Genomic DNA, 20890 nt, shown 5'->3' with positions numbered 1-20890 from the left:
TACATTGTACAGTCTCGTATTGAGATAAATAAACACTAAAATTTGAATGAACAATGGAATGATCTTCACCACAAAAAAGTCGAATTTTTCGAAAAAATTCGATCTTTGATTTTCAATCGCGAATAAATTGATTCGTATTGCTCAACGAAGATGAATTTTCGCACTCCAGAAAATTACTTTTTGCCGAGTATTTGGCAATTCGAGAGAAGAGATTTATACTGGTGAAATATCGGGGCTCGAAGGTTTCCTGATAATCGGAGTTGTTTTGGTTTGCAAAAATGGTGCGATGATTTTTCAATTTTTCACGTTTCTGTATGCGTAAAGATTGAATTTACCATGATATGTACGAGCGTTTTGGTAAACAGAAGGTTTCCGTTCGATCGTCGTTGTTTCAAAAATCGTCGAGCGTGTTGAGAAGAAATGTGCATTCGAACCTCCATTTTTCACAGGGACGAACAATAAAAATCTGAATAAACCGTGTCCATTTTTTGCTTCGAGACTGTTTCGTAGTACAGAATCTGTATTGAAAAAATGTTGTTGAATCAACCGAAAATCTGAATATTCGGTCGAGTTAGTTGACTCGAAAGCTGTCTCGTTGCGAAATCGATCGAACGAGACATGGAAAAAAGTGATCACTCGATTTTTCGTATGCAAAACGAAAAACAAGTCGACCAAAAGCTCGAAACAAAATATCATTCGTTTTAGCAGCTTGAATTATAAGCATGGAGAGAGCATTTCCCATTTGATGGGAAAAACATTTTTTCTCGTGGGATCATATCATTTTTTATTATTTGCAGGAGAGAATTATTAGAGTTCTCGTAGTATTTCAGAGGCAAATGTGGCGTTTATAGATGATGCAGTCGGACGTACAAAGTGTTTAGACTGTATTTTGTTTAAATTTTTTTTATCGTTACAGGTCATATGTATGCATTTTATGTGGAAGAGAAACTATGCCGTATATATTCGGGTATGTACATGTGAAAGTAGGGCTGGGTCGAGCGATAAATTTCACGTTGGCTATGCCGGCCGGTCCAAGCACCACTAACTCTTTGTCAGCATAAACCGTGTGTGTTACAAATGCTCGTATATGTCGCTCCTCTTGTGCACTGCGTGGCTTTCCGAACGGCTCATCGAGTTCCGCTATCTCTTTTATGTATATATGTCTATGTATATTGATATACTATACGTATGGGCGTGTGTGTGTGTGTGTGTGTGTGTGTGTGTGTTCCTTCAGTTTTGCATGTGTGTATGAAAATCCTCTTTACATATAAACATGGAGCTTACCAGTTCGAATGGAGGGGTCTGTGACCTCTCACATTTTTTCTTTCCTCGATGTTTTGCAACTATATATATATAAAAACTGTATTAACATTTGCATTTTGTGGAATTATTATTTATGAGAGTTTGTTGAAATCGGAAAAACTTCAACTGTTTTGCTGTTTCGCTTAGCTTGTGAGTTAATGCGCGTCAACGAGATTTTCGTCTGGATGTGTCCGGATGTTTTTGCTGGAGTAGTTTTTATTTGTGTTTCGAATTTGATCGATCTGCAACGACACTTCAAGCTCGTTCGGTCGAATCACTGTCGAGGGAGAAAGATTTCTTGTTGAATTCTATCGAACCATTTATTGAATGACAGTCATAAGTGCGTGCTCGTGCACCGAGTAAAAATTTGCTGATTCGACAAAAATTTTTGTTCGATCAACGAATAATAGTGTGGCGAAATCATCGAATTCGTTGGTTCGACAAAACGTTTTTTTGACTCAACGGCATTACCGTCGTTGAGTCAATGCCAGTGTTCTTTAGCCCGGTAACTTCAGCGTTTGAATCAAACAAATTATTTTTCTTAATGTTCTTGTTCTTCGCTCATTTTTTTCCTATACTTTAAGGAGTCTACCCTGATTAGAATTAAAAAAAAAACGATTTTTTTTATTCCATTTTTCGAAAGTATACATATTTAAAAATATCGTACTAAAATTTTATAAAGATCTGAGCAGTCCGAGTGTACTTTTGAGCGACGTTTACTCGACTGTCTGCGAGCGCGCTAATACGCACCGCCCAGTGCGGTACCGCGTACTTGCCTTCGTTTAAACGCGTTTTTCAACCGATCCTTACTAAACTTTTACCGCATGTTCTTTGTGACTATAGCTATAGCGCATTTCATACGAATTTTGAAATTTTGAGCGGAACTATTTTGTTTTTGCGAAAAACGATGAAAAAATCGTGCTTTTTCGTAGTTTTCGAAAAAATGGCCGGCATTTTGTGACTTTTGAAAAAATAAAAAATCGTATTATACGCGCTATAGCCATTTACCAATTGAATCTAAAACCATTTTTATTTTTTTTCTCTATTTTTTTTGGACCTGTCCTCTGCCCCATTTTTCTGTACAACAACTGAGTAAAATAAATATAAAAAATTTTTTTGTGTATTTCAAGCTTGTATTTTTTAGGCCCAACACTTTTTATATCCATATTTATAATTTATACCGGTAAAATAAATTTCGTAAAAATGGTCTTTTTTTTTCTCGTCTAATTAGGGTAGACCCCTTAATTGTAACGCAAAGAAATCAAGTGTATGGAACACAGGTTTAGTAATGATCAATATTTCACAAGTCGGTTTCTCGACACAATCATTCACACGTCAGTGATGCAACGACATTCTGTTGACTTTCAAGTTGCTGGAAATAAGAACAAAAAGAATTTACACAAAGGTGTATCGATCTATTGAACGTACGATTATTCAACGAACCCGGTACGCTAATTATATAACAACTATTAAAAAATCACGTGCTCCATCAACGTGTTGGTGAAAATAATAAGCCTTGGATTCATAACTCATATCAAAGCCTGTTGCGTTTATCAATATTTTTCATTCTTCCAACTCTCGAATGCTACTGACATGGAGAATTATTCTTTGCTAACAAAAGTTACTTCAAAGCTCCTCAAATCATTTCGGGGTCTCCAAAATCTACGCGATTGCACTATCTTTTAGGGAAGAAACGCTGTTTGAGTTTCTTGCGCCTGACATTAATTTATTGTTTATTTGCAACAGCTCGGAATCATGGAACTCGTGCACAAGATTACGCCTAATTACGCCCAATTACCCCTAATTAGTGCGAGCGTCATTGACCGAGGATTTTCGTTGTTGAATATTGTTCTAATGAGTATTTCGAAATGATGGAAAATTTTGAAAAATTGATTCTCGTCACGTGCCTCATGGAAATACCGAGTCTCGAAAAATTCTCGTAACGCATCGAGCGAGTTGTGGCCATGTTGCTCTGGGGCAATAAACCCAATTATGCAAGCTCCTGCTATATATCCAATTTAATCGAGAACCTTTTGATACTGTAAAATAAAAATTGCACGTATATTTGAAAAAAGGTGTGGAATCGTGAGAAAAAACAACAGCGATGTTCAACGCTGTTTCATGTGTAATTAAACTGTACGTGAAACTTTGATTATCGTGCTGGTTTCATGCGATGCAAACGTTTGACATTATGCAGTTCGCCTCACCAAAGGTCCGCGCGCGTGTAAGAGTGTATACAGACTTTCTTTATCCGCCTCTCACCTTCTCTGGAATGCCCCATTGAAAATGCTCGCAGCAATGAGGCAAAAATATCGAATAATTGTCCTGAATTGTTATTTGGTTGAAACAAAGGAAATTTACGTCTCCGTAGAATATTTGAAGAAAATGATGAGCACAAAATCCATTTGAAGATTAGGTAGAATCGAAACTGACGGAAAACGATGGTTTTTACCGAATGCCTCGACAATGTGATCGATCAAAGTTTTCAATATGCAACGAGCCTTTTAATCGATGGCTGCGAGAAAATTCGCTGGAAATAGCTCATTCGTCAAGTTGAAAACAGGCAAACTTTCTAAGCAGAAAAAAGGTTCGAGCGAAGGATGTGATTGATGGAACTTAAATGACTACTTCTTCGATTTTCCTTTTCAATAAAATATAATATTGGAACGATGCTGATCGCGGAACGATTAAAAGAGCATTTGCGGGAAGGTTCGACTTTTAAAATCGTAACTCGATACATTAAGACGGAACTCTTGCGTGGTCCTGTGTCATTTGATATTCTTTATTATTCAGAAGCTGACGTAGTAACACGAGCACGGAGTGTCGGTTCTCTAGAATACTTATAGATAAAGTAATAAGAAAGAATAATTTGCGTTGTGGTACATGCTCGCGCGGAAATTCAAGAATGGAGCGTGTAAAATGAACAAAGTGTCAGACACACACTCCAGTGTCCTTTTCAGCCTCGGAGCCATAACTCTCGCAATTGCATGATGTGCTCCATCCTGCCTATACGAAACGACGCATAATTCTTTCGCGAACTACGAAATTCTCTCACCAATACGAGGCTGCTTTAAGAATATTATTCTCGATAATCGAACTCGTGGCATTAAAGATATTACCACAGCCGGATTCAACCTTCGGGTGTGTCTCACGATCCTACGGTGTGCTGTCTGATCTGAACGATATCGACAAAAGCAGCAATGGAACGCGAAAGTTTGCTCGTAAATCACGGTGACCATGACCAGGCTATAAAAAATATTGTTTGATCCATCGAGTTGCGATCTGATTGAGCCAAACGATCGCATGAAATATTTTGATTTTTCACCTTCTCGCAATTTATAGTTCTATCGAATAAATTTGTTGAATTCACCTTTGAGTGAACCGGGGAACGTGATTTCGCACTGGTCGTTTATCCCTTCAAGATAGTAAAAAAGTAGAAAATTTTTGCTCAACCAAATGATTTTTTTTACGCCGGTTTGACTGGACCGAAAAGTAACAGCAATTCAACGTGTTTCTACGGTTAACAATCGGATATTTTGTAACAACCGTTCAACCGCAGTGACATGGGGTCGGTATTAATGACTGAAAAAATAATTCTATGATGGAAACAAGCCCACTGCGCTACGCGTGATCGAGATTTTGCATACCGGCAAGAGCTCGAGATCGATGATATTGTCTTACGAGTTTTATTAGACACGCGACTCACGTGGATTTGCGTGTTTCGTCCACTTTGTCGAATGTACTAATTTATAAGTTAGTTCATGCTCGGAGCTTTGTGCTTAATTGATCGTTGTTAAACAACGTGGCGTCAGTCACACGTCTAAGGCTGACAGAAATCATTAGTTTCAAATGAAATTTATCATCGATACAAAACAACTTAATCGACTAATTTTTCAACTTGATAATATTTCTAATAACAAATATTTTATGCCTTTAAGGTAGATCATGCCCGAAGGATCGTACTTTATGGGTGTCTAAATTCAGTCGATTTTTACTTCCTAATTAAAGATATTATCACTCTCAATTAATGTCAGAGTTCGAAATTATGAATAAATTTTTTCAACTTATTTTTTGGCGAATGAAACTACAAGCCATTAATTGAGCGGGGATCCATCATTGACTGAACCCAAAATTTCATTCATCCCTGGCTGAAATATAGTTTTTTGTGTAAAAAATCGCTTTAGAGAGCGCAGAGGGAAATGGATTAAGAAAAGAGTGTCAATAAAAAGACAAAAGACAAGAAAAATATATCTTTATTACTAGTAAGACAATCGTCTCGATTTTTTCCCAGACTTTCATTGTATGCTTCGTTGTTATTGTGTACCTTTTCATAAATTTCGTGAGAAGCGTTCATTCGTTATATGGAAAGATAAACAATTTTTTACTCATAGTCTCTATAACTCTGTGTATTTTTCTTGATATTTAAACACATTTATCTAAATAACCAAAAAGGCGAACCCTTTAAAATTTGATATGCGTGTCAGTCGCCTAGCCATTTAAACTCTGTGTAAATTTCAAGACTTTCTTGAGAAAATCGTTTTGTGCACGAACTACCTTAAAAACTCCTGAGAAGAAATCAAACATCAAAACAGCTTTTTTCAATTGTTGTTTCATCTAAAGAATTTTCGTGCACAAATTTTTATAGAAAAAATTACAAAAGTTATTCGGTAATCGGAGTACGAAAATATTTCCGAAGCATGTTTTCTGGAACGAGCCTCAATGATGAGTAGAATTAGGTGACTTTTGCATCGATATTTTGGACTGTAAGAATCCGAATCGCCTCATTAAAATCACAGAAATATTCCCTAAAAAATAAATTTTCCAATTTCTTTCCCATAAATTGATATGCAGGACGCGAATGAAACTTTTCGATTCATCTCGCCGACCGGATCTTGGCCGAGTAGCTAATTTCATGGAGCGCTGGAATTGGAATCGATCGCTGTCTGATGCTTGGCGATCAAAACGGCTGTGTCACACAATAGCTCGTAAGCAATAAGGTCCCTCCAGCCGAAAGGCACAATCGAATCGGAAGGACCGTTGATCATTATGAAAAAGGAGAGACAAAAACCGAAAAAACAAGGTGCGGTCAGTTCCGGTTACTTTCGATCTCTAACGGGCTGTACTCTCTCAAGAAGTCTTTTACGTACGTAGAAATCAAGGACGGACATTAACGTACATAGAGTTACGTATGAGTAGGATCGATTCCAACTAGAATTTAACACGAGAACACATTACGAGCCGGCTAATTCACGTGGGATCTTATGTCAGCGCCAATGTTCAGCAGCCTCGAGTCTTTAAGCGGTATAAACATTTGCTACGCTAGAAAATGTTGGTTGTTACGTTTCGAATACGGCTGCGGACAATGTTGTATTACGTATGCATTTATTATGGATCCAGTCTTTGCCCGAGCTTTTCTATTTATGTACAAGTCAACGACTCGCGCATTCTTTGATTCTACGATTAAACGTTTTACAGAAAATGCTGTTGCTTTAAAAACATGACTACAACGGTAAAAAAATCTTGTTTTCAATTTATCATTTTTTTAAATTCCATTTCCTGTTACTCGGAAAAAACTTTTCGAAGAATAAAATAGAATCTCCGGGTTGTTTTCCATTTCGAATCCCGTTCTCCCGTTTTTTTTTTTTTTTATTATCAGTAGCAAACGTTGACGCTAAAAAATAATGGTCGGAATAAAGTGAAAATGTACACAGAGAACACAGGAACGAGAAACCAATGTGCTTCTCTTTGTGAAGCACTGCAGTCATTATATAATTGGCATAGTTACATATCAGTAGCTTTTATGAACCTTTGGTTGCTTGAGAAAACATTACATAAAATGGTAGAATTAAGAATAATTGAGCGATTTATATTCGACGAATTCAATATTAGAGAAAAAAAGTCATCGATATACGAGTTTTCAAGTGACTGTAGATTTATTGAAGTTTCATCCTTTCTATTTTGCAAAACATAATATTCTAATTATCTTGGGATAAGACTAATTGAAAAAAATGCACTTTCTCAACACGATTTTAGCACTGGACGTAGATCGTACCATTGATAACTCTGTGATATTTGGAACGCGTGATTAAAGGGTGTCACTTTTTTCAGTGTTTGATTTATTGAAAAGCAAGAAAAAGTTCACTTTTCTCTTAGCATTCGATTCAAAAGTTGAATCAATCACGGAGCCGGTTACGCAATTGCCACAAACGATTCGATCGAAACGGACGCGTTTACCGATTACAGTATTTAGCCGATTGATAATTGATCGTTCATTTTGAAACTGTACTATTCAAAACAGGAGTAAACTGACTTTTATTCCGTACATAAATGTCTCAGTATCCTTTTACTTTATCAATGTCGGCTCCTCGACACTCTCGTCCTTGTGAATAAAATGAATATCCTGCATTCATCACGCTCGTTTGTGGCGAATGCACACAAACGTGTGCGCATACATTTGTTTGTACGTGAACTGACACTCGGGCGTGCGCCTTTCGAAAGCGAGCTACTATCGTGAAACGTTTTTTTCGTCACGTTACGTTTTGCTGTTCGAAAGGTTTACGACTGAGTTGACGCTATAAAGACTTCAAATTCAAAGGCGTTTTTTGTGTCGGTGATATTTATCGAAAACCGAAAAAGGAGTTTTTAATTGTATCGATCCAGTAGTTTCTTCTAACACAGCAAGTTTCGTTGTGACGTTAATTCGCAAGATTTGTCTCGAAAGAGGCTCGCGGAGGAAAAAAACTTTCGAACCTGCGGATTAAATATTTCGGCAAGATGCATGAGACTCAAGAACCAGGACACTCGCGCACCGTGCGACCAAACAGCGAATGGGAAACTTACGGTCACACTCTTAATGCACACAGACTTAAAGTGACGTTGATTTCCTGCGAAACTGTGCATGAGTTGCGCCCTTCTGATCTCGAGGAATCGATTTACATGCACGGGACTTTCCACTTAAGTTTGACGGCTTTCAGTTCGATTTATTAAAAACGATAATGCGATCGGTGCTCATGAGAAATATGAGATTAAATCGTCCAGTGTCACGAAGCCTTATGAAAATGCTGTATTCCATATTTCATTACATAATCAGTTGATTTTATTTCGATGAATAATAACCTTGATACAGTTTCGACGGTAAATTTTGAAAGGTTGAAAATGATCGATTACAATGAAGAACTATATTTTATAAAATTTCGATGAGAATTTTGAATGTGGAGGAATTTGAGTCTTTCGAATCGTCAACGATCGTGGCGTTGTTGACTGTTTTGTTGTTCTGCTAACTCCTTACTGATGATGTTAGTTATCACTACAATCGTCACATCGATGAGTGGGCATTGGGTTGAGTGTTGGACACGTGGTTGAAAAAGACTCCAAATAAATTGACTCATTGGAGTCGAATTTTTTAGTAAATTCTTCAGCTTCAAGGTTCATCGAATGTGAGAGGATTCATGAGATTGGGATATAAATGTTTGTGGTATTTCTGAAATTCGTACATGAAGAGTGATCCGGTAAAAAAAACTCAAAGGAATTGGGTCGTATAATTCGAACCCAGTAAGGCACTAAATATGAAGTAATTGACTGAACGAAAGTTGATGTCAAATGCCATTGAATAATTGCCCAGAATTCGTCGAACTATTGAGGTGAATGTCTGTAAAAGTGTTTCTATTTATTGATGAATATTTCCTGAATTTACTGCTTCAAGGAAAACTGAGGTTACCGAACTCATTTTGGAGAAATTAAATGTCGAAGTTGAGTAAAAATGTCATTTCATTGCATCCGCTGAATCGGACGAAGTCGTCACCTTCACACTTTTTTGCTTATATCACTCTTATTAATGAAGAAATTCATTTGAAAAATGACAGTTCAAATCAGGACGATATAGAGAATGATTTTACTGAAAAAAACAGATAATTTACCGACTTAAATGACAAGAAATCACCGAAAATATGTGACTGCATCACGATCATATCGGGTTAACTGAAACTGCAGCGTAGAAATGCGGCCACGTTGCAACTACGACACCAACGGGAGCAATTTCTTGACAGGGAGTTGATGACATAATGACCTCCAAAAAATACTGGGCATAGGGCTCACTGCATCCAACCAACAGCTGAGCACGAAGAAATAACGCAACGCTGCCAAACTTTGTCTTTACTTCAACGCAATTTTCAATAACCGAAAATAAATTTTCTATCAACTTTAAGTGATTAAAATAAGCGTGTTTCTGAATAATAATTAATATTATCATTCACAAACTAGAAAATTTTCGCATTGTTCATCCGAATGAATAGTAATAATTCCATATCTGTAAAGTGGCATTGCTGACGTCACTCAATATATTAGTATAGGAGTTTTCGTTTCTTACCCCCACCCTCTAAAAAGATTTAGCAACAACCAGCAATTTTCGTCCTTATTTAAAGTTAAAATCAGAACGAATGACCCTCAAATTGAATACGCAAAGTTCTGAAGCAAAGATAAGCAGATTTATCTGAGTGAGCAATAAGTGTGCAGCTTTACGTTCATTTTTTGAGCACATTAGCCATTATGACCTTTGACAATGAGGTCTGTGGATAATTACGTCTGTTAGTAAAATTAAGTATCGTTTCAGTACTCACTTTGATAGTCTTCGTATATACGTGACTTCGAGCGATACCTGAAGAAATAAAAGTACCAGGTTGACCGTTCAAACGAATGAAAAAAAAGTTTGGCCACTTGCACCAATGAGGTGGTGCTGACTAACATGGAACCTCCCATACGTATGTATAACTCAAACCCAATTCGCTTCTTACGTGCATACGCTTCGCGAGGCTTTGTGTTACGGAGATCAGGAGGCGTGGGCCTCTTTCGATGTTGACTCTCGATTGTCCTCCACGATCTTTCTCCTCTCCCCTGGTATCGTCAAACGGGATACCGAGGGTTTGGTCACACACCACGTTATAATTCTCCCCAGTTTCGAATATACACAAGGTGCACACACTGTCGTGGAGAATGTTAGGAAATTAGAACAGGCAACTCGACGTTGCAGTTCAGTACGAGACTGAGTACACGGTGGTTAACACGTTTCTCCGAGTATCGAAGACAAAGACATCATTTGTTCAATTATTTATCTCAAAGTCGTTTCCATTCTCGTTCTATCGAACGGTATATTTTTCAAACTGTGAACAAAGTGCATCCCATCGATTATTCTTCGATCATCGTTTTATGGATTAATCAACGTTGTCATGAGGTGGGTTAACAGTTGTCACTCGGTTATCCGAGTCGTAGATTCCTGATGCGAATAAGTAAAGGAATCTTTTTAGGAAGTTAAAAAATTACCCAAGCATTCCCAGAGTTCAGGCTCCAGCGTATTTACCATTGTCAATAATTTCGATGATTTTTTTACTTTTTCGTAATTCTCATTGCTCTGCTTTATTGGATTAGTCCAATGCACACGTCAAATGTTCGAGTGGTCGCGATATACAATCCTTACCATGTGATATAATTTTACAAACGTGTATCGGCACAAAACGCGGTCACACCGATTCTTAGACGAATGCTTATGCATAAAAGATAGAAAAATTATAAAAAACAAGTTCCCTTATTTCGCTTCGAGATCAAACCAAATAACATGACAGATCGATTTCATTAGATATTACCTTCTTAAAAGTGTGAGCTGATTATCGATTTCAAATGTTGAACGAGATGAAAATTAATATGGAAATGAAAATAACTCGTTGGTAGGCAATTTCGAATTGCTGGGTAACAACGATTGCGATGGAGCATATTCAGGTATAAATTTATTTTTCAGTGAGATTTTGCATGATTTCAATTTGAATTATGTGAATGAGAGCAAATAGGATGGCAGCTTTTTCATTTTTTCGCTTACTCTATGAGGAAGCTATGTGACGATGAAATTTTTTTTTTCCAGTTTTCAATGTCAATGTGCTCAAAATTTCCAAAAACATCAAAAAATCATATCTAGAAAAAATGTCCGGATGTGTGTGTGTGTGTGTGTGTGTGTATGTTATGGCACTGCAAATTTCAAACGCTTATAACTCGAAAACGATTTGAGATACAGGGCTACCGTTTTGCATAGATGTTAATCTGAACAAGCTCTTCATTCTCTGATAATTTTGTCAGAATTTGAAAAAAAACGAATCCTACGACGTTTTGAAATTTTTAAAAAAAGCGTGTCGACGCTCAAACTTCCGGAAATTTTAAGATTTATTACTAAATGTTTTTTTTTTATAAATAGATTATCATAATAGGAAGGTTGGTATTGAATTTGGGAAATATCGGTTGAGCGGTTTAAATTTTATGATTTTTGAAATCTTACGAAAATATGAGTTTTTCGAAAAATCTGCTTTCATTTTTGAAAATTAATTTGGAAATTTAAAAGTCGATGAATAAGGTAAGATTTTATTTAAAAAAAAATTAAAGTAACAAATTGCTTTCTCAAGCTTTTAGAACAATGCTTAAAGTTTCCTCCATGAGAGGTCAAAATGAAAAACATAGCACCTCATAGAGTAAGCTTTGAGCATCATGCATCTTGACCATCTTGAGGAAGCAATTTGCAAATTTCAATTTTCAGCATTTTTTTCACAAGTTACGTGTAACGAAAAAATAAAAATTATGGATCAATTCTAAATGGTCGTGAATATTTGTGTTCTCACGAAATTTCGTTGGTGAAGGCTTAAAAAAACTTTAGCATTCTCTAAACTCGCTAATTTGGTGCAACGAAATCTCATCACAGTATTCACGTTTCATCGTACAAAACGATGTTATTAAAGTTTAATATTATTATCGCAATACAAAAATAGTGACATTGGGCATTTTACAAACGGTTAAAAACTCCTTGAATTTGGACATGGAACAAGCTTTTAAAGGACGAAATATCCGAAAATAAACCGAAAATATCGAGATCATAACCACGAAAAATGGAACTAGAATAGGAAAAATAACGGTCCCAGACAGTTTTCGTAGTGAGATTTAAATAATTGAGTAAGCAACCATGAATTTGCGCCTGAATCGCGTGTGAGTGTGTGTATATTTATGTGTGATGGTTTTTCTGGTACTCAAATCCCATTCCGTGATTCACGGCAGTTTCAAGCGTTTTGTAAAGTTTACTGTATCGTTATGGTTGCACTCGAGTTCGGTATAATTATACTGTCGAGAATGAAAAGAGACATCACCGGCCTGTTACGTTCATTGATGCTTCAATCTCGAACAAGAACGATTCAGAGAAAGCAAAAAATCTTGAATTATCGCGTGATACGTTCAAGTTCATGGCACTTCAATGAGTTAACAAAAAATTTTATAAATAATTTCATTTTTATTTCAAAATTATTATTTGGATTATTCATTCATTTTGTCTCTTTGGTTCCGAGATTATAGATTTTAAATTTTTTATTAGAAAATCACAATTCTGATGTCACTAATTTATGTCGGAATTTTGGTGTCTCAGGAGTGCTCGGAATTTTTATATTTCAATTAGAATTTCTTGAAAATGAGATTTTCATATTATACGCCGGAGAACTTTATAAGTGTTTCGAAGTCTAAACAATGTTTTATTTTATTTTACAAAGGCGAAACTCATTAAAAAATGATTCATGGATGAATTTTTTGATAGAAATTCGACGACGAAAGAATTCTAAAAAAATGAATAATTAGCAGAGCTTCTGTAATGAAATAAGATTTGCAGAACCTATTCGTTCGTATAGGAAAACGAAAGGAAACTTTATGAGAAAAAAAAAGATGCACGTTACAGTTCGAGTTCGATTCGCCGTTGTTTCCCGTCCGTTCCATTTCTTCGTCGAGCGTTATTAGACAACATTTCGATTGTCTCGATCAATGCCCTCGCTCGGATAATTCATACTCGACGAACAAAACTTCGCTGTCCGAATGATTTGAATTTGAAATGACCGGCGTTGAAATGACCGTCATGTCATAATAATAGAATGGAGAGAAAATAAATAAAAAAGAAATCTCGACGGGTTCGGTGAATTCGTGGTTCATACAATATTAATAATCGAAGGTACGACATTTGTAAAATCGGTCGTAGTAATCGCAGACTTTCTTTTTTCACTTGTGAAGAGTTCGCGGTCACGCGAAGGCTGGTTGATCGAATGGCTGTGATGAAACGTTGGTCGAAGCTCGTAGAACTCGTGAAGCGTAGAAAGTAGTGCGAATGTCGTGTATAACGACAGGTGCTGTAAAAACTCCCAACGTTCTAAGGTCCATTACAAAATAGATCGAATTTATTTGAATTGCGCAACGGATTTTTGAGTCCTCGTTTTCTTATTCTAAAAATAACATGTTTCTAGTAATATTTTGTTTTATTGAAATAATTCAAATTAATACAAACGAATTATCCATTCAGGAATTTCCTGACGGTGGTTTTACTGACAGGCTTGTTGGCAGCCGGCACCATAAACTGCGAGGTCCTCGAAACGATTGCTCAATGGCCGCTCCTAGATTTTGCCCTTCCCTACGATTCGGCGTACCTCGAACAGTTCCGTCCAGAAAACGTTGTGCCGACAGGAGTGGAGATCGCTTGGCACAGAATTTTCATAGCCACTCCTAGACTGCGGGCCGGTGTTCCAGCAACCCTGAGCTTCATCCCTCGCGATTTGCCACTTGGCAGTAGCCCGCAGCTTCAGGCCTACCCATCATGGGAATGGCACGGTGCTGGAAAAGGAGATTTCAATTGTTCTGGAATGATATCGGTCTATCGCATGCGGGCCGATCGATGCAACAGACTTTGGGTTCTCGACAGCGGTATCAACACGTCGATCGATGACTTCCGAGTTGTTTGCCCACCCAAAATTCTCGTTTTTGATCTTCAAACCGATCGGCTGGTTCGCCAAGTCACTTTTCCTCGAGAGGTATATTTTTTTATTCAAATATTTCAATTTGATTTCAGTAATTACTTTTCTTTACTTTTATTCTCGATGATAAAATTATTTGAAGAATTTTTTCTGGGATTTGTTTCCAATTGATGTACATTAAAACCCTCTGTGGTCACCGGGGGTCAAAATGACCCCGAGGGCAACTTTAATCTGGAATTTTTAAATTAATGGTACCCGAGGAAACTGGCTCATTGCCAGATTCATCATTTTTTTTTATTGAAAAATGGTTTTTTTTTAAACATGGCCTCGTTGTTGATATTTTTTCATCATTTTGAAAATTAGTTAAACATTTTTCTCACGATATTCTTATTCGGAAAGGTTCAAGCTGATATCCTGAATTTTTATGTGTCCTTCGGAACGATACTGGCAACGTGGCAAGCCTTTAAACGTCCCTGGGGTCATTCCGACCCCGTGTGACCAGCGCGTCTTTCGTAGAATTTGTGATCACGGAGGGCTAACCCATCATACTCCAATTATTTTTTCCCAAAGGTTCTGAGGCCTGACAGTCTGTTAACGAATCTCGTAATCGATGACACCGCAGCTACAACTTGCGACGATGTTTTCATTTACATGACCGATACCACAGGACCAGGTACAATCGACATTTTATTTAAATAAAAATTAAGGTATTTTCTCTGCAAGCTTAAGGTGGCCGTAGGATCGTATTTATGGGTGTCTAAATTGGGTCGATTTTTACTTCCTATTTAAAGATATTATCATTCTAAATAAACGCCAGAGTTATTTATTCGAAATTGTGAATAAATTTTCTCAACTTATTTTTTGGCGAATGAAATGACAAGCCACTAATCGAACGGGGATTCATCAGTGACTGAACCCCAAATTTAATTCGTCCATGGCTACAATACCTATAGTTTTTTTATGTAAAAAATCGCTTTAAAGAGTGCAAAGGGAAAATACAAAGGGAAATGGGTCGAGAAAAAAGTTTTAATAAAAATACATTAGACTATGACAAGAATGGGCCAAGCCAAGAAGAAACAAAATGCCGAAATAAACAAACATGAGGTTGCGAGTGCTCATTTTACCAATTTCGTTCAATCTTTAACGTAATATATCTTTATTGTAAGACAACCGTCTCGATTTTTTTCCCAGACCTTCATTATATATTTCATTGTTATCATGTACTATTTTGTAAACTTGATAAGAAGCGTTCATTCGTTATATGGTAAGATAAACGATTTTTTATGCATAGTCCCTGGAACCCTGTGTACTTTTCTTTATATTTAAACACGTTTATCTGAATATCCAATAAGACAAACCCTTTAAAATTTGATTCGCGTGTCAGTCGGTTATCTATTGTAACTCTGTGTAAATTTCAGACTTTCTTAAGAAAATCGTTTCGTGCATGAACTATCTCAAGTTACGATGCATTTTTTTCAGGACTTTTGATATTCGATGGCGCAACCGACCGGAGCTGGAGGGTTTTACATGCTTCGATGTTTCCTGATCCTGATTATGCAACGTATCAGGTAATTGAGCAATCGGAAAAAATGGAGTCGCTGAAAACGTGGCATTGAGTAAAAAGCATATTTCGACGCGATTGAGGATTTCTCCAGTGTTCGCTTTGCACTGAACAAAGAATTTTAATTTGATTTTTTTTCAATGTTTCTTAGATAAACGGAGAAAGTTTCGAGCTTTTTGACGGTGTGGTTGGATTAGCATTTTCCCCGAAACAAGGTTTTCTGTATTACCAGCCTTTGGCCTCGGATCGTCTCTTCAGTGTAGCAACTTCAGCTTTGCAGGCAGGACCACCGGCGTTCGGGGAACAACTTCCGGTAACTCTTGTCGGACGGAAGTCGAGTCAGGGCTTAGGCCTAACGGTAGATCCCCGGGACGACACAATTATATTTTCTCCACTGACGGAAACTGCGATCGCGTCCTGGCAACCCAGAACAAACAGTCAGAGGTTAGTGAAAATATACGAAAATAACGTAATTTTAAATTCCATGATGTGTAACGGTTATTTTTTGTCCCCCAAGGATTCTGGCTTACAGCCCGGAGCAACTGCAATTCACCGCTGAAATACGATGGGTCGAGAGAGATAACGGCAATTTGTGGGCTCTGACCTCAAGATTCCATAAATTTTTTATGCGACGAGTTGATCCTCGAGAGATAAATATTCGTTTATTAAAAATTCGTCCGGAAATAAGAGAAGCCAAACCGTCGATTCTCCACCGTCAGATCGAGCCCCATTGGGGATACAATTTCTATAATAATACTCTGTCTCACTAGAAGAATATTTATTAACGTAAAGCATTGGCAAGCTTCCATTTTATTAAGAAATTAAAAAAAAAAAAAAAAACAAAAAAATGCGAAAACAAGATTTTTTCAAACCGAGTATTCACAGACGACATCGTCGCGGTTATTCAGAAATGAGATGTTCGAAAATAACCGACTTTCTCACTATTTCAACAATACCGCAGTGCATCAGATTACAAATCTGCAGTCCCATCTCATACAGATGTATACCTCGAAACTGAGGTAAACCCCGATTTGTCCCATTCTGAAGCTCGATTTGCAGTACGATTTTTATTTTTTTAAATTTTCGGTAAATTGTTAAAAACGATAGCAAGAAAAATTGGTGTTTTTGCGTGCGAAAAAACGTCGAATCATCAGCGCCTGGAGGGATAGACAAATGTTATTCCGAGGTATGGTATTTCGACGGTTGGGATCACAGCAAGACCTCCATTTTCGCCCGCTGCTCCGCATCAAACTTGCAGAAATAACAGAGCAAGTTTCGTCCTTCCGTGTCTGTGGGTCTGACCAGGAGCCAAATTGTGCACTTATCCCACTAAACACAGCTTCATCGGTATTCGGTGTAAAGTTGAGAGATGCGGCATCCACAAAAGTTCTGAAAACGGAGGTCTCAGTGCATTTGAAAAAGTCATTTTTTTCTTCGCCCTTATGCTCATTGTCAGATACAATTTTTAGCGTGTTATTGTATTATCTTATTGATAAACTTAATTTTTCAAAGAATTGTATTCACTTGTGTCAAGCACCGCGTTAAGGGGGATCCTGCTTTAGAAAGCCGAAAAAATCGATTCTTTTCGGGAATGTTTTTGGATAAACGGAAATAACTTGCCATAATGAAATTTTCGGTATAGTTTCAAGAATACAATATCGTTTTTTTAATGTGAGAAATACTAATTTGGACATGGTTTATGTGCAAAGTCTCTCAGCTGCGTACAGCTGCGTAAATATTGTCTGCAACGAAAATTGCATTTTTTTTTCCATTTTCATATATTTTTCTTCCACGTGAACCTATAAATACCCCAAAAAATTACGAAATTCTATATTTTCAGCGAGTTTGAAAAAAAAAACGCTTCTAAAGAAGAAGAATGTCACTCGAGTGTGGTGTAATGATAGAATTTCTCAATTTTTCGGGTTTTTATAGGTTCATATGGAAGGAAAATATATGAAAACGGAAAAAAATATTTTGGAATTTTTGTTGCAGACAAGAATTACGATCTCCACATTGTTTACAGCTGAGAAACTTCGAAAATCAGACTCGGCGCATAAACCATGTACCAATTAGTATTTCTCACATTAAAAGAATTTTTTTGTACTTTTGAAATATTCTTGAAACTATACCGAAAAGTTTGCTATCGTATGAGTTATTTCCGTTTATTCTAAAAACATTTCCGAAAACAATCGATTTTTTGACTTTCTGAAGCAGGACCCCTCCTTAATATTACCAAAACTTGTACCATTTCTCAGATTATAACGAAACACGTGAACTTCGATCTTTTCTTTATGTATGGTCGACCTTTTAGACGAATTAATCCTGAACGTAAATTTCAGTATTCGTGAATGCAGTACAGTACAGGAAAAAATGATTTATCTTTTAAACGATCATCGCCAGTGATTATTGGTAACAATCTTTCGCATGAAGAAATTCATTATTCGGATATTTCTTTGTCGCAATTAAAATCCTAAAGATTGAATGAATAATTTTAAACGTGTTTTGAAAATACTCGTAAAATTTCGCGTGACATTTCGTAATTTCAGTTTTTCTACGCATGCACAATGTTGAAGGTCGTTTTTATTTTGTGCTGAAATTTCGGAGATGAAAATTTTTCACAGCTACTCGGACAGACAAAAATATGAACTGATCTTCATTCATCGATGCGTTACTCAACTGTTTGGCTTAAGAGATATAAATGATCTGGTTTATTAAGGTAAGAGTCGCGCGACTCTATGGTCAAATGACTATTTATTAATCGTCGAAATAAAATAGGTTATAAGAAAGCTTTTCTGTATTGAATAAATCTTAGGGCAATTTAAACTCTATTCGTATAAATTTATACAAGATCATATTTAATAATTTATGATTAGAAATATCTTATGATTGCTTATTTGACTCGGTTTTTCAATATATACATATATATATATTGATTCTCTTCTCACCTGACAGTCGAGAGATATCCTAGCCTCCAAACCCTCCAAACTCACCGGCTATCACGAAAAGTATACATACATTCTTAACGTTGCCAAGTATATCGAGCCACTGCATGGCAGTCGATCTCCTGCCATTTTCTGAGTTTTCATCGAGATTATTTTAAAAATTCTCTTCGAATGAGTCGATGGTCCTATATTTTTATGGTCGCAATGGAACCTTTATAATATAATGTATGAGGAGCAATTTTAACATAAACTATATCTAATCGATAAGGAAATGAATTCTGCAATCATAGTGTTGGCGGGATGGGTTTCTCATAAGATGCCGTGTTATATTTCTATTTTTGATCGTAAATTTCTTGATATAATCTTCGGTGACCTATTAAATCCTTTAGCCATATGAAAGTTCATCACGTAAAAATGATATAATTTAAAAATCACGAGTTCGTCTAATATCGATTGTCGCGCGACTCCTACCTTAATTCATGCCAAATGGTGAGGAATGTTTGCTCAATTTTGTCTTTAAAATTAATTTGCTCTGTTGAATTAAGCATTAATTTGTAAATAGATGATGCAGTGCGTGCGATCATAACGGCTTCCGAGGCCTGCTTTGAAAATTAGTGAAAATTCATGAAACTTAATAATTTTTCAGCAGATATGACTTCAGGATATTTTACTGTATCTTCATTCACTTTGTTCTTTTATTCAAAATAAAATATGCTATTGAAATTGTATTAAAAAAATACCGATGAAATCAACTCGATTATCCCCCAGTGGGCTTTCAAATAAACGTGAAAATTTTCAATATATTTTGGTGTTCGATTCATTCAGCTCAGCCCCATCAATTCCGCTTTATACCTACGCGCGTTTTTTCCGGGATCGAATTACCTCCCAATAAACTCCCTTTAGAACTCCAATTTCATTTATTCATTCAGGTAGATTTTTACGTTTTACTGAAAATAAATATTTTACCATCGTTCAATCCTCAGTGATTACGACCCATCGTGCCTGCGTTGCACTTTATATTTGCTTTACACAGTTTTGTTTCCGCATTCCATGGAACGAGTAAACGAATTTCATAAAAAAACGACGATCCCCTTGATCGGATAAGCATTAGGGATCCAATCGTTAATGAGATCATGCCCACCACACGAGCGTTGAACAACTGAATTTTTTGTCATGATAAGGGATTGGTGCTATTATGTTCTCTCAAAATTTATAGATTTAAAAATTAACATAACTAATCAATTAGTCCGTTGTAATTATCAATTATATATAAAAAAATATCATTATTAGTAAAAATTTGACTAGTTAACTTTTTGATTTGGCAACTTTGTTGTTGGTGGAGAGATATATTTACCTTGCCAACGGTAAACTGATGGCTTGTCACTCACATATGACTTGATACACATAACCAACAATTTATTTGAATTTGAGGTTACGTCATTATTTGTGATTACAAATATTTTTGTTATCACAATATTTGTATAAATATGAACAAAAAACATTTTTCTATTAATTATACCGAGAAAGTATACACGCCTGTACAGTACCGATACACTAATGTAAGCACGTCACAACTAAACACGATATACGTCGATATACATATATATAAACAGCTGATAGAGCGGTGTTGCCGATGTCGTACCGAACCTAGTATTCAACGATTCATCGTGAGCGATAATCGTAGTTAATTTATGATTTCATTCTTAAAGTTTCGGTGACCTGATATTTTTATAACGCCATTAACAAGATAAATGTTCAACGAATACGTATATGATTTAATTTTTTTTTTCCAGCATTTACGATCCCTTAAATTTAATTGAAGAATCACGATCCATTTACTGCCACTACGATGTCCAATTTTTAATACTTATTTTCTTGCTTAAATGTTCGGTAACCTCCCCTCAATTTTTTTTACCGTCATTTTCGAACATTTTTCTGTGCTGTGTAAAAAAATCAGATTTTTCTGCAGATTTTTAAATAGTGGCCATGATCTCATTAAGATTTCATTTCCATAAAAGCATTTTCTCAAACATCATTTTGAAAATGCTCTCAGTCAATTATTTGCACACTCAAATATGAAGATTTTCAGAATTTTTTACTTTCGTCGAACCACTCTCATGAAGAAACGCGTCGAGTAAAAAATTTACGTTGTGCCGAATATTGGAAAAAAAATATTTCCCCTTTCCATTATAATTTTGTGATCCGACTTACATTAACGAGGCGCCTGTAGCCTGAATCTGTGAGCAAAGGTGCAAAGCAGATTGCCATCCAGACAGGGG

General features: G+C 36.4%; 1 protein-coding gene across 1 annotated transcript; it reads left to right on the top strand.

Annotated features, from left to right (window-relative positions):
* Positions 1-10344: 10344 nt before the first annotated feature.
* On the top strand, positions 10345-17693 carry LOC122407354 (protein yellow-like). Its single transcript, XM_043413517.1, has 6 exons — positions 10345-10528; positions 13661-14165; positions 14679-14781; positions 15588-15676; positions 15821-16113; positions 16187-17693. The coding sequence occupies exons 1-6, from the start codon at positions 10524-10526 to the stop codon at positions 16437-16439; spliced, it is 1248 nt and encodes a 415-aa protein (XP_043269452.1). The 5' UTR covers positions 10345-10523; the 3' UTR covers positions 16440-17693.
* The last annotated feature ends 3197 nt before the right edge of the window (positions 17694-20890 follow it).

This window comes from Venturia canescens, chromosome 1 (assembly GCF_019457755.1).
Source record: "Venturia canescens isolate UGA chromosome 1, ASM1945775v1, whole genome shotgun sequence".
Classification (NCBI taxonomy): domain Eukaryota; kingdom Metazoa; phylum Arthropoda; class Insecta; order Hymenoptera; family Ichneumonidae; genus Venturia; species Venturia canescens.
The sequence above is the reverse complement of the archived record's forward strand: the minus strand, read 5'-3'. Positions and strand labels throughout refer to the sequence as shown.